At 33.2% G+C, this 15,670-nt stretch overlaps 1 protein-coding gene and 2 long non-coding RNA genes across 3 annotated transcripts; 1 reads left to right on the top strand and 2 right to left on the bottom strand.

The window, feature by feature from the left end:
- The first annotated feature begins 1,327 nt into the window (after window positions 1-1,327).
- Window positions 1,328-3,018, top strand: LOC123913109 (non-symbiotic hemoglobin 1). The gene is made up of 4 exons (XM_045963718.1): window positions 1,328-1,603; window positions 2,131-2,245; window positions 2,333-2,449; window positions 2,662-3,018. Exons 1-4 carry the CDS (start codon window positions 1,491-1,493, stop codon window positions 2,797-2,799), a joined length of 483 nt encoding a protein of 160 aa, XP_045819674.1. The 5' UTR covers window positions 1,328-1,490; the 3' UTR covers window positions 2,800-3,018.
- Window positions 3,019-4,532: 1,514 nt separating this feature from the next.
- Window positions 4,533-11,435, bottom strand: LOC123913099. Its single transcript, XR_006811568.1, has 3 exons — window positions 11,201-11,435; window positions 10,960-11,049; window positions 4,533-5,686 (listed from the first exon to the last, which is right to left on the bottom strand). It is a non-coding gene; the product is annotated as an uncharacterized LOC123913099 (long non-coding RNA).
- A 1,880-nt stretch (window positions 11,436-13,315) lies between these two features.
- Window positions 13,316-14,131, bottom strand: LOC123913098. The gene is made up of 2 exons (XR_006811567.1): window positions 13,822-14,131; window positions 13,316-13,670 (listed from the first exon to the last, which is right to left on the bottom strand). It is a non-coding gene; the product is annotated as an uncharacterized LOC123913098 (long non-coding RNA).
- Between the last annotated feature and the right edge of the window lie 1,539 nt (window positions 14,132-15,670).

Raw genomic sequence — 15,670 nt, 5'->3', positions numbered from 1 at the left:
CAAACAATTATTTTTTTTTTCTTTTTTTTCATTGCTTTCTAGATTCTTTTCTAGATTATTAGATAATGTAAAATTCAAACCATATGTACTCTCTCTTTCAAATATTTTATTTTTCATTTTATTATTATCGATTTGTTTTCATCAATTTTGGTTAGAAATTCTAAGATGAATAAGTGGAGTTCGGAATTTGTACCTCGACCTTGCATAAATATGTAATGTCCTTACCAACTAAGTTAAGTTCACGATGACACTGCATTTCATTTAAACTATAGTATAAAAGATTAGATTAATTAAAAAAAATAATTGGTGTTATTTTACACGAGTATCCTCTAGTTCATTTGCCATCTAATTTTAAAAAGAGTCCACCACAATCAGCTAGATCCGAAGAATCCTTGTAAGCTCCATCACAGTTAAGCTTAATCCACCCTTCTTGAGATTTTCTCCCACGAATAAAAATAGTATCAATTGCCAAATATTCAAAGATGGTAGATGCACTTTTTTATGTCTTCAACCATCTTGAAGACATGTGGAAATGGAAAAACAAAATAATTTTTGAAGATAATTTTCAATATCTAACTCACCCAACTTACATGATTTTCTCTTATAATTTAAGCAAAATAAAAGTTATATTGCATCCTGTCAAAAAGCATAAGTTAGTTAATCATCAATTATAATTATAACAGTAAAAAAAAAAAATTATAACATTCAATATGATTTGGTAATGGCTTACGCAAGAAGTGGTCAACTTTATCTTCATTTAATATGAAGATATGGCAGCAGCACCTGGTTTTTGGGTACCTGGTATCGTACTTTAGTCACCCGGTCTGCCAATATTGTTGTCTCTACTGTTTTGGAACATACCAAACATAGATAGGACAAACCACTATTTGTGATACTCAAAATATAATTTATTATCATATATTAATTTTCAAAGTTTGTTTTTGCCGGCTCCGATTTTTTGTGCGCTGTATTTTTGTTCACCTATTACTTAAGTATCATATGAGTAAAAATGAAAAAATTAAGAAAAAAATGTCTTCGCTATTCAAGTAGTAGATAGTGTTTAAAACATTAATAAAACGGCAAAAGAAACTCTCATTAATTTTTGAATGTATCAAAATTATAAATATATTTATAATATAATATCTATAAAATTCCTATAAAAAAATATGTTGAATAGGTAATTAAAATTTTGATACAGTAAAGTAAGGATAAAATGGGTATTTTATCCAATTAATAATCAACCAAAGGTGGTATTGAAGGAAATGAAATTACAAATTAAATATATTTTATAAAAGTGAAAGTGGATAACCTCATCTTTGCTTGCACAACATGGCATCCAAATTATGGACTCCCCAATGGCATGAAGGGTCAATTTTATCTTCAATCAATCTCACTATAAAACCTTTATTACTCAATAGAATTGTAACATCATCTAACCATTTTCTCACTCACATCACAATTCACAAGCAGTTAACAACAACCTTCAAAAAATGGGCACTTTGGAGACAAAAGGTTTCACAGAAGAGCAAGAAGCTCTTGTGGTAAAGTCATGGGCCGTAATGAAGAAGAATTCTGCTGAGTTAGGACTCAAGCTTTTCTTGAAGTAAGTACCTTTTTCTTTAACATTTGTATTTCATTTTAATTTAAATAGGGATAATAGGTGGTGTTTATTATGTGAAGTGTGAGCGATTTCTTTTTACAACTTGTAATATATTTTTTTAGTTATCACCAGTAATGTGAAGATTCTATTAACCTATTACATGGGGACGGAATCCTCACATTACATGGAATAATCGAAAAATTATATATTACACAAGAGTAAATCAGAATTCTCTCGCATGTTAACCCATTTAAATATGATTTTAATCCCAAAAATTATAACATTTATTTACTTTAGTCTCTAACATCAATTTCTTGGATCATGTGACGCGATTACATTGGTCCACATAAACTGTTGGGGCTAAAAACAATAATTTTAAATTTTGCAACCCAACAAAAAACAAAAAACTTAAATTAAATTTAATAGAGATTACAATAAAAAATACTATAATTGCTAGGACTAAAATTAAATTTAAACCTTTCATCTTTGTTTATTCGAAAATTGAACTAAAGAACTTCAAAATTTTGTAGAATATTTGAGATTGCTCCATCAGCTCAAAATCTATTCTCATTCTTGAAAGATTCAAAAGTTCCTTTGGAGCAAAACACCAAACTCAAGTCACATGCAATGTCTGTCTTTCTCATGGTAAGTTACAATGAAAACAAATTAAATAAATTTAGTGAAACAAATTAACTCTATAACACATGCATTATCTTATTTTTGTTATTGTAGACATGTGAATCAGCAGTTCAACTGAGGAAGGCTGGTAAAGTAACAGTCAGAGAATCAAGCTTGAAGAAATTAGGTGCTAGCCATTTTAAAAATGGTGTAGTAGATGAGCATTTTGAGGTATGTAGTGTATGTTTGGTGGTTTGTCAGAATACCCGCTGCGATTTGTTAAAAGCTACACTCTGTAGCTTTTGCAAAATCACGGTGAATCATCGTGATTCTGACATACTCACTGTGATACCAAACATAGGCATAGTATTTTTGGAAGGGTATATATGGTATAGTAATTTTGTATAACACAATGTATAATTTTATTTTTTGGTTTTGTGAAGGTAACAAAGTTTGCACTTTTGGAGACTATAAAAGAAGCAGTGCCTGAAATGTGGTCACCAGAAATGAAGAATGCATGGGGAGAAGCTTATGATCAATTAGTCAATGCAATCAAATCTGAAATGAAACCTTCCTCTTAGATTCTCTTTCAGTTTATGTAGTTCCTTTCCTTTCTTCCCAAATTGAATAAGACTGATAGAAAGTCACTTGGTTTTTGTTATTAAATAAACTATGAGTTTTTTGGTCTGTGTTTTTCTTTTGTATGAATATAATATACTTTGTGTAGATATTGGGTTTGCTAGGTGAAGTGTGTTTGTATTTTACAATTCAGTAATTGAAGGAAGGAAATCTTGTGACTAGCAGTTGTCTTTTTAATTTTTTTAAGTTTTGTATTCAACCAATAACCGACTAATTTGAAAGATTAATCATTTTATGAGTATCAATAAATAGTCTATATTTTTTTATTATATTTTTAGTCCTCGAATTTTTTTCGTTTGCATTTTTAGTTCATGCTGTTAATTTTGGGTGATTAGACTAACGGCAGACGCCACGTAGGACGCCACATAGTTTCGGTCTACATTATTTTTGTTATATTTTTAGTCCTCTAATTTTTTTCGTTTACATTTTTAAGCCGTGCTGTCAACTTTGCATCAAGTCTCTCATTAGTGTACCTCCTCCAAACTTTTTCTTGAAGTTGGTAGCAAAACCTATGCTCAAATCCACCACACATTTCATCAAAAAAAATGATGACTTTGGCTTAAGTTTGAACACCACATTATTGATTAGAAAGTCAATAATCGTTGTCAATCAAGATTTGGGAACTCTCTAAACATCGACAAGATACAAGTGTTATCAAATAATATTTGTTAGAAGGTAAGCACTATTGAAAAAGAAAAAAAAAACTCAGTTATGATCCCAGCACCAATGGAGATATACAAGCTGGTGAATAAATGTTAATACATGTGTCAGTAGAGATGTCGTTGGATATCCATGAGCGCAGATAGTATGATATTCGTGTCCACTCTATTAGATAAATATGATATCCGTATCTGCTCCATATCCGTGCGGATATCCACTAAACGGGTAATCCGTAGATATTAACAGATATCCATGGATGATAATGTTTTTTTTTTATTTTTTATCTTTCTAATTACCTAAAATTTCTTAAAAGAAGTAAAAAAAAAATATATTAACACATAATAATATTCATACATTTCACTTTCAATTTATCAACAGTGTCACTTTCAATTGTGTTTTTAACAACAATTATCTTAGGATTTATTTTTTAATATATTTTTTTTAAATCATGATTTATTTATTTTTCCAAAAAAATCTGTTTCTAGGAAAATATTTTTTTTCAAAAGAAATAAAGAATAATTTTTTTTTTATTAACTCTAAGAAAATGCGTTTCGAAGTTTTTTTATTAAGGGTAAAATTGGATTTTGGGAAAGAAAAAATATGTTAGGGGAGGGGGAAGAGAAGTTTTCTAAATTGATAGCTATAATGGTGAATGGCTTTTAGTCAAATGTTGATGATATAGTTTGCTTTTTAACCAATGTTCAAAATTATGGTACTAAAATAACAAATGGTTACAACTTTATATATTTTATTTTTTATTTTAATTGACACCATCGGTTATACACATATAATTACCATAGTTATGCAAAAATGAACTTATACGCAACGAGCACACTAAGCATTATTTTATCAAGAAGGACTTGCTCTTGCATATCTTGTACAAATTTGGTCTGATTTATTTGAACTTATCTATTATCTATTCACATATATTGTTGAGATACTATTTGACAGAGTTTATGGCAAGTTATAACAACTTATGATATATTTTCAATTAAATTTCACAAGATTTATAAAATAGCTTATGAAAGCACTTTATTGAGATAATATCCCTAACAATAGAGAACTTAATTACTCATGAGAAATTACAAATAATCAAGAAAAGTGGAAGAATTACATATAAGATCGATGTTGAGAAGCTTCAATTCCAATGTTTGTTGTCGAACAACGACTTCTCTCAAATCCTAGCAGAGTGTTTTTCTTAATTATATGTAAAAATCTCATAACCCTAATAAAATATGACTTTTGGGCTTATATAGACATTAAAAACGCAGGATCTGCGTCTGGGCGAAGCAGAGTGGTGCCTGGGCGTGGCTGACGTGGCAAACAGAAATCAGATCTATGGCTAGGCGTGATAGAGTGGCGCCTGGGCATGACAAGGCAGTGTTGAATCATGTTGGAGTGACCAGAGTTGCGCCTAGGCGTGGCAAGATAGCGCCTGGGAGAAAAACGAAGAATTGAGTTATATTTCACTCCGAATTGGAATTTCATGTCTTCATGAGAGTTGTAGCTATGGATGTTAGCTTTCATTTGCAACTAGTTTGACTTCATTTGAAATTTTTGTTGGATTTTTTGTTGACTTTGGAACAGTTGTTGGAGACCGGATCTGAGGTCATCATGGAGGTGAGGTAATGAAATATGAGTGTTGGTGAAATATGAGTGTTCATGGATGGTGGAGAAATGTATTGGCTCAAGTGTGGTGGTGGAGTGTTGATGTAGGTTGAGTGTTGATAAGCTTGAGGTTTCAACAAGGTATGAGCTAGTGTTGATGATAGTAGGATCATAGTCAAGGTAGTAATGGTAGGGAGGGGAATTCATGGAAATGAGAGCACCAATTCTTATGAACAATTTTTTAGTTGTTCATAAATGGAATGGATGATTGCTAAAAATTATTAACAAACTACACTAAGCTAACATAACTAACTCTTTTCATTTATTTTGCTTGATCATTATATTCACCTCATGCATTTATTTATAGGCTTGGTTAATCCTAACAAACTAACCAATAACTTGTCAATTCATTTCATCTAGATCATTCTAAAACATGATTAATCACCTAACTTAACTAATGAAACTTGGATTATTATATTCTTCGGGGCCTATATATGATTCATTACAGACTTGCGCAAAAACCCACATATAATCCCAAAGCCCATGGTCTACAATAACAATCTCCACTGTAACACCCCGAACTAACTACCCTTAAAAACGTGATCTTAAAAACTTTTTAAAGATAAGTAGCCGGAGCGCTACGGAAAACATTTTCAAAAAAACGATCGTGCACACGACACGAAACGTCGCAGCGGAAAACATTAAACATAAAGGATTTTCAAAGCAATGAACAAAATAGTTCAAAAGATAATTCATTAACATAAAACATAAGTCAAGATGTTCGCATCGATATACGACGGAATACAAACGATCCCCGACTCGATGTTACAACTACCAGAGCACTAATATACATCACAACCAAACTAACTTAACAAAACTATACAAAGGTAGCCTACACTAGCTCCTCACCAAAAGTGCTCCACACCAAAACGATCTACAGCTAAAGCTCGATCGAAACCTCGACCTGAATACCTGAACCCCCAAAGGTCCAGCACATAACAAATAGGTAGAGAGTTAGTAAACATAATCACATACATACGAATATAGAAACGCACCTATATTCAACCTATCACGTATTACTAACTCACACACATACATAAGCAAATAGAATAAAACAAGTAAACAATTACTCGCAAATACACAACCAGATAGTTTCACGTCGTTTCGGACAACACAAAGAACTCACATAACACTTACCAAATAAATGCACATTTACTTAAACGCGACTAATGCCAAACATTCAATGTCATGCCAACCTAGACACGACTAATGCATGTGGTACCATCGTCTTTATCAAAGAACCTGACCTTTGATATCCTCTTTATTGGGCAAGCCCAATATCCTCTTTATCAGACAAGTCTGAAATCCCTAAATAATGCATGAATGTATGAATGTCATGCAAATACCAAACATATGGTAAACTCACAAATGGATAACCTAATCCAACTTACTTCTTTATCAGACAAGCTGATATCCCTCTTTATTAAAGTATACAAACCTTAATATTCTTCTTTGACATTTTATATAAATGCCATTACACAACACAATTATTAAACATATAATAATTCCAAACCAAAACGAAACCAAATACATGGATACACACACTTTACAAACATTAACAAAATTGCTGTCACAGAGCTGTTCGCTGAGCGAATCCGTAGCGAACCCGTAGCGAACACGTAGCGAACACGTAGCGAACACGTAGCGAACACGTTCGCTGTAGCGAACAGGTAGCGAACAACATCAGAGGGTTACAGGTACATGGCGAACATGTAGCGAACTCGTAGCGAACTTATTCGCTAAGCGAATCCGTAGCGAATCCGTAGCGAACTTATTCGCTAAGCGAATCCGTAGCGAATCCGTAGCGAACTACACCAGAAAATATCTGTTCTTGAGTTTCTAAGGCGGTTTAACATTGATTCCACTCAAAAATACATCTAAACATGTTATAAATGCATAACAAGTGATCAATCATGTATATACCATACATATATACATGTATCAACAATCAAAAACACCAAAACACATCACACATACAAAATCATGTCAATTTCTTGCAAAATAAGCAAAGTTGCATAAACATGCAAAAACATCATCAAACATATACATATTCCCTCCTAGATGTTCATTAAGCATACTAAGATGAAAAGACATGTTTATGATAAAGAAACTTCACCCAAACCCCAAAGAAATTGGATGAGAGAGTTTAGGAATGGAGGCTAGACACCTCCCCTCTCTTGGATCACCCAAGCTTATGCTTAACCACTCTCACCTTGGATTGAATGATGATTCTTGGCCTCTAAATCTCTTCTCCTTGCTCGAGTTCTTCTTCTAGCTCTCCTAGGGTTCTTGCTTTGCTTCTAAGCTCACAAACTTCAAACTTCTCATGAAAAATGAATTGTGATCCTATTCATGGGTTTGACTTGGTACTTATACTACTCTCCAAATCTCTTGGTTCAAGCCCAACTTGCCTAAGCCCACTAAGCTTCTATCTCACGCCCAAGCCCACTAACACGACAAAGGTTTCGCTCACAAACTTAAGTTCGCGCTAAATAATTATAGGTCGCGTAAATAAATATTTAACACTAACCCAAAATATATGCAAATATATAAAATATCGATTTACTAAAAAATCGGGTCGTTACAACTCTACCCCCCTTAAAAGAATTTCGCCCTCGAAATTACCTAAGAGATAAAACAGAGAACGAACCCTCAACGCGGCATCTTCGGTTTCTTGCATACCGGACTCTTGTGACCTTCCTCGCCACAATTGAAACAAAACACTTTCACCCGACAAACATCGGCCTTGTGCCCAAACTGCCCACAATTGAAACACTTGTCGCTTTTCCTCGGGCAATCATATGACATATGACCCCGCTCTCCACATTTGTAACAACTTCCACTTCCTTGCTTCTTCTTTCCACTTCCATTGCCCTTGTTCTCATACGGCTTACCACGATCCAAACCTTTTCCTTTCCTATCATTCAGAACCTTATAGTAGTTGGTCTTAGCTTTGCTATCTTCATCACAAATCCTTGCCTTGGTCATAAGGGTCGGAAAATCCCTGATTTCAGAAAATCCAATCAAAAGCTTGATATCCGGACGAAGTCCACTCTCGAACTTGACACACTTATCCTCTTCGGCTTCCACCGTGTTGTAGTGTGGACTAAACACACACAAAGCTTCAAACTTAGCCGAATACTCGGCGACTGATAAATTTCCTTGCTTGAGCTCCATGAACTCGATCACTTTCTTATTCTTCACATCAGCCGGAAAGTACTTCCTTAAAAATTCCCTTTTGAAAGTTTCCCAAACGATAGCAACACCGTCCACTCCTATCCTGAGTCTCACATTCCTCCACCAAACGATTGCCTCCTCTCTAAGGGCATAAGTTCCCAAAGTAGTCTTGTTCTCCTCAGAACAACACATTGCTTCAAAGATGATCTCAACCTCATCTAACCACTTGATAGCCCCCTCCGGGTTATAGCCTCCGGTAAACAGAGTTGGTTTATGCGACATAAACCTTTCCAATCTTTTCTCACTATCCCTTCCCGGGTCATTATCCCTTACCACCAATGTAGTCAAAGCAGTCAAAGCTTGTGCAATCTGAGCGTTGGTCCTAGCAGCAGCCATGATTCCTGAACGAATCACAACTCGACGTTAGAATGTATTAACAGTGTACCCAACACATGCTTCATACAAGAGAAAGAAAATCCTAATGGCTCACATGAACCGACCTGCTCTGATACCAACTATTGTAACACCCCGAACTAACTACCCTTAAAAACGTGATCTTAAAAACTTTTTAAAGATAAGTAGCCGGAGCGCTACGGAAAACATTTTCAAAAAAACGATCGTGCACACGACACGAAACGTCGCAGCGGAAAACATTAAACATAAAGGATTTTCAAAGCAATGAACAAAATAGTTCAAAAGATAATTCATTAACATAAAACATAAGTCAAGATGTTCGCATCGATATACGACGGAATACAAACGATCCCCGACTCGATGTTACAACTACCAGAGCACTAATATACATCACAACCAAACTAACTTAACAAAACTATACAAAGGTAGCCTACACTAGCTCCTCACCAAAAGTGCTCCACACCAAAACGATCTACAGCTAAAGCTCGATCGAAACCTCGACCTGAATACCTGAACCCCCAAAGGTCCAGCACATAACAAATAGGTAGAGAGTTAGTAAACATAATCACATACATACGAATATAGAAACGCACCTATATTCAACCTATCACGTATTACTAACTCACACACATACATAAGCAAATAGAATAAAACAAGTAAACAATTACTCGCAAATACACAACCAGATAGTTTCACGTCGTTTCGGACAACACAAAGAACTCACATAACACTTACCAAATAAATGCACATTTACTTAAACGCGACTAATGCCAAACATTCAATGTCATGCCAACCTAGACACGACTAATGCATGTGGTACCATCGTCTTTATCAAAGAACCTGACCTTTGATATCCTCTTTATTGGGCAAGCCCAATATCCTCTTTATCAGACAAGTCTGAAATCCCTAAATAATGCATGAATGTATGAATGTCATGCAAATACCAAACATATGGTAAACTCACAAATGGATAACCTAATCCAACTTACTTCTTTATCAGACAAGCTGATATCCCTCTTTATTAAAGTATACAAACCTTAATATTCTTCTTTGACATTTTATATAAATGCCATTACACAACACAATTATTAAACATATAATAATTCCAAACCAAAACGAAACCAAATACATGGATACACACACTTTACAAACATTAACAAAATTGCTGTCACAGAGCTGTTCGCTGAGCGAATCCGTAGCGAACCCGTAGCGAACACGTAGCGAACACGTAGCGAACACGTAGCGAACACGTTCGCTGTAGCGAACAGGTAGCGAACAACATCAGAGGGTTACAGGTACATGGCGAACATGTAGCGAACTCGTAGCGAACTTATTCGCTAAGCGAATCCGTAGCGAATCCGTAGCGAACTTATTCGCTAAGCGAATCCGTAGCGAATCCGTAGCGAACTACACCAGAAAATATCTGTTCTTGAGTTTCTAAGGCGGTTTAACATTGATTCCACTCAAAAATACATCTAAACATGTTATAAATGCATAACAAGTGATCAATCATGTATATACCATACATATATACATGTATCAACAATCAAAAACACCAAAACACATCACACATACAAAATCATGTCAATTTCTTGCAAAATAAGCAAAGTTGCATAAACATGCAAAAACATCATCAAACATATACATATTCCCTCCTAGATGTTCATTAAGCATACTAAGATGAAAAGACATGTTTATGATAAAGAAACTTCACCCAAACCCCAAAGAAATTGGATGAGAGAGTTTAGGAATGGAGGCTAGACACCTCCCCTCTCTTGGATCACCCAAGCTTATGCTTAACCACTCTCACCTTGGATTGAATGATGATTCTTGGCCTCTAAATCTCTTCTCCTTGCTCGAGTTCTTCTTCTAGCTCTCCTAGGGTTCTTGCTTTGCTTCTAAGCTCACAAACTTCAAACTTCTCATGAAAAATGAATTGTGATCCTATTCATGGGTTTGACTTGGTACTTATACTACTCTCCAAATCTCTTGGTTCAAGCCCAACTTGCCTAAGCCCACTAAGCTTCTATCTCACGCCCAAGCCCACTAACACGACAAAGGTTTCGCTCACAAACTTAAGTTCGCGCTAAATAATTATAGGTCGCGTAAATAAATATTTAACACTAACCCAAAATATATGCAAATATATAAAATATCGATTTACTAAAAAATCGGGTCGTTACATCCACCGCTGCATGGTGGCGCCCCATATAGTGAACAATGACGACCTACGACCGAACAACTTTCTTTTGCGTTTTTCATCGGGAATATTACTGCAAATTAATGGCAAATGCATTATTTAAAGTTAATTGGAAGGAACCAATACATACACATTAATTTATATGAACCCCTATAAAAAATTACGGTATATATATATTGATGAGAAATTAAAGATGAATATATAGGAAGTTAAAATATACATACGGAATGCGGTAAGCAGGAAGACAGCGAAAATAGCGAGCTTAACATAAGCCATTGTTTGATCAAAAGAAAGAAACAACTAGAATTGTTTGTTTGTTATTAACAGCTTAATTATATTCAATTTGTGTTGTATCAGTTCATTCTTGCATGCAACAATTTATAGAGAGATGTCCATATACTATCACTGCTACTAATATCCTTCCTTATTTAATTGAGAAGAAGGAACACGAGTTTAGATATAAATAATCATAAATTAATTAATTAATTAATTGTTGATGGAGAAGTTTATTTTTTTTAAAATGTCTTGTATCTTGAACCCGGCCGCGGGGCATATGAGAGTACGATATAGTAATCGCATAAGATTCTATCTTATCTTTATATTGCTTGAAAATTCCTATAGTACCTTTCGCATACTTAAAAAAGAGATGTTTTTAGATGGTCACATTACCAAGAAATTTATATTTGATCATACTCACAAAAAGATAAATCAGTATTTAAAAAAAAATTAAATAGTCCAAAAATCATAACTTAACTAACAAAAATGTTGAAATTGTTAGTGTCGGGCGTCATGACAGTGTTCAACCCCGGTCACTCCACTTTATGTGTGTGAGTTTTCAATGGTTTTGTCATTTCGTCTATCAACAAAAAAAAGAATTAAATAATGTTTACTTTTCAAATTATTTAAGGATTATGATATATGTGTTAATACTTTTTGTGAGTGTGACCAAATATAATTTTTTTGGTCATGTGACCATTTAAGCAGGGACGGACATAGAGGGTGGCAAGCAGGGGCTGAGGCCCCTCCCTCATCTATATAATTATTATATTAATATATTGATAGATTAGAATAGTTATCAACTTATCATATTCATACATTGTTTGATTAGTAAAGGCCTAATAGTCGCTATCACTTTCAAAGAACTACCAGATTTAATTAATATTTTGATTATATATATATTTATTATACTAGTTTGCTAAAGTCCAAATTTAAGATGAATTTTATGAAATGAAGTTAGACGTTTACTATTAAGATAAACAATGTAATATTGTATTTAATTATTATATTTTTTTTTACTAAATGTAATATTGTATTTAATTATTTGTTATTGAATATATTTAACTATTATATATTTATTTATTGTCGTGTTAGTACATATCAATTGGTAGTTGTAGACATTAACTTATGGAGGGATTGAGATTTAAATTTTAGGTTCTCCACTTTTCCACACTTACTTAAGCACTTAAGGTGTATGAATCTAATCACTAGACTATTTGACCAAAAAATAAATAATTCTTTTATTATTTTAATTTTCGGCCCCCTGTTACATAAGTTTCTGGATCCGTCCCTGCATTTAAGAATATTTCCTTTAAGAGACTACTACTCACAATTGTATATATTTATTTTGTTGGTCTATGTCCTCCAATTTTGTTAAGTGACGGTGTTATTTGCATTGTTAAGTGACGGTGAATATTTGCATTTTTAAGTGACGGTGTTATTTGCGTTGTTAAGTGACGGTGTGATTTGCGTTGTTAAGTGACGTGATTAATTGCGTTGTTAAGTGACGGAGATTATTGGCGTTGTCAAGTGACGGTGATTATTTGTGTTGTTGTTGCTGCATTTGTGTGCTATGTTCCTATAGTGTGTTTCTTTATATGATTGATGACGTGTTATCCGCCTACCTTTTTGGAAAAATAAATAATTATATATTTTTCTAAAATCTTTTGATTGGTGAAGTGTTTTATTATTATTTTATGACATTTTCTTACGGTGAGTATGATTCAATTTGGATAAGGAAATTGACTCTTACATTTAACATTTTAGGTACTGAAGGAGATGCTTGTTTGATGTTTTGATTTGAAGCGTGTACCGGGCAACAAATGAGTTTTTATAAATTGAAAACTTTATGTATTGAATAGTCCGTTGAGACACCCATTTTATTTTAATTATGTTGTGAATAAAGTTTTTTTAAATGATTTATTTATTTAAAATTCGGGCTGTTACGGTAGTAATGGTAGGGAGGGGAATCCATGGCAATTAGAGCGCCAATTGTTATGAACAACTTTTTAGTTTTTCATAAATGGAATAGATGATTGCTAAAAATTACTAACAAACTACACTAAACTAAAATAACTAACTCTTTTCATTCATTTTGCTTGATCATTACATTCACCTCATGCCTTTATTTATAGGCTTGGTTAATCCTAACAAACTAACCAATGACTCGTCAATTCATTTCATTAGATCCTTCTAAAATATGATTAATCACCTAACTTAACTAATGAAACTTGGATTATTATATTCTCGAGGGCCTATATATGATTCATTACAGACTTGCGCAAAAACCCATATATAATCCCAATGCCAATGGTCTAGAATAACAATCTCCACCGCCGCATGGTGGCGAATGAAATACTGAACACAAAAGACCCATGTCCGGACAACTTTCGTTTGCATTTTTCATCGGGAATATTACTGCAAATTAATGGCAAATGCATTATTTAAAGTTAATTGGAAGGTACAAATACATACAAATTAATTTATATGAACCCCTATAAAAAATTACGGTATATATATATTGGTGAGAAAGTAAAGATGAATATATAGGAAGTTAAAATATACATACGGAATGCGGTAAGCAGGAAGACAGCGAAAATAGCGAGCTTAACATAAGCCATTGTTTGATCAAAAGAAAGAAACAACTAGAATTGTTTGTTTGTTAACAACTTAATTATATTCAATTTTTGTTGTATTAGTTCATTTTTGCATGCAACAATTTATAGAGATATGTCCATATACTATCACTGCTACTAATATGCTTCCTTATTTAATTGAGAAGAAGGAACACGGGTTTAGATAAATAATCATAAATTAATTAATTAAGTAATTGTTGATGGAGATGTTTAATTTTTTAAAATGTCTTGTGTCTTGAACCCGGCCGCGGGGCATATGAGTACGATATGTTCATATAGTAATCGCATAAAATTTCATCTTATCTTTATGTTGCTTGAAAATTCCTATAGTAACTTTTGCATGCGTTAAGAGGAGATATTCTTAGATGGTAACATGACTAAGAAATTTATATTTTGCCATAATAATATTTAAAAAAAGATTTAAATAGTCCATAAATTCTAACTCAATTGACAGAAATGCTGAAATTGCTAGTGTCGAACGTCAAGACATGGTTCGACCCCGGTCACTTCACTTTGTGTGTTTGAGTTTTCAATTGTTTTGTCATTTCGGTTATCAACAAACAAACAAAAAACAAATTAAATAATATGTTTACTTTTAAATTATTAAATGATACTGTGTTAATATTTTTTGTGAGTGTGATCAAATATAAATTTCTTGGTCACGTGACCATTTAAGAATATTTCCTTTCAGAGACAACTACTCACGATTGTATATATTTATTTTCTTGGTTTATGTTCCCCTAGTTTTTGTGTATATTTATTTTTCTTTTTTTAATAATAATATGAGCTATAGGTGGAGGACGGAAAAAAATAGGATGTCAACAAAGTTGACATGTCTATCACTACCTTGATGCCTAGATGCTCTTAATTTATCAAAAAAAATACTACTCATGATGCCAGATCATGATTTTCTGCAGTTAAGCTTCCATGCAGTTTCACGCGGTAATGAATATCAGCTGTTGATTTGAGATTGTATAGGGATTAGGAAATCTAATTCCCACTATATGCAGAGTTTTAAAAATCTAATTTGGGATTGTATATATGGTTGATTTGGGATTGTATAGGGTATGTAGCTTAGCTATTGTTTCTTCTTCAGATTTTTTGAATTAGAATTTAGAAACAAAGTTATAGCATATTTTAAATGATGTGAGATACCATCATAGGGATTTTTACATAATTGCCACACTTTGAAACACAAATTCCCAATATGTGACACTTAAAAAAAAATCCCCAAATTCAATATTAGCACCGCCATAGGAGGTGGCGGTATTCTAAGTATACTCTTTCTTTGTAACTTCAAATTTAGTGGCGATTTGATTATGTGGAAAGAGAACTCGATTACGGTCATTTCGGTATCCGTTTGGTGAATTATTGATCCAAATTGAGTTGTGTGTGAAGCTTTGAAGTTGTGACTCGAAAGGAGAATTTTAGGGGGGGGGGGCAAAATCCAAAAAAATTATAAAATAGAGGGGGTAAAAATCCGCGTTTTAAAACAGGGGAATAAATTTCCGATTTAATCAAAACAAGAGGGGCAAAACTGCATTTAAGCCTTTTTTTTTATAATAGCCACATTGGGTGGCGGTATTTTAACCCTCACTAACCCTAAACCCAAAAAATTCTAAAAATGTATAAAATGATTAAAACTGAAAATAAAAACCTTAAAGTATTAACAAAAAAAAAATGGTATTAATTAAAAACTAGTAGAACACTCAACATTTAAATATCTTATTTATTTAATTATAGTTATACTTTAATAAAAAAAAAATTATTTTGCATTGACAT

The sequence above is a fragment of the Trifolium pratense genome, linkage group LG3 (genome assembly GCF_020283565.1).
Source record: "Trifolium pratense cultivar HEN17-A07 linkage group LG3, ARS_RC_1.1, whole genome shotgun sequence".
NCBI lineage: Eukaryota > Viridiplantae > Streptophyta > Magnoliopsida > Fabales > Fabaceae > Trifolium > Trifolium pratense.
The sequence above is the reverse complement of the archived record's forward strand: the minus strand, read 5'-3'. Positions and strand labels throughout refer to the sequence as shown.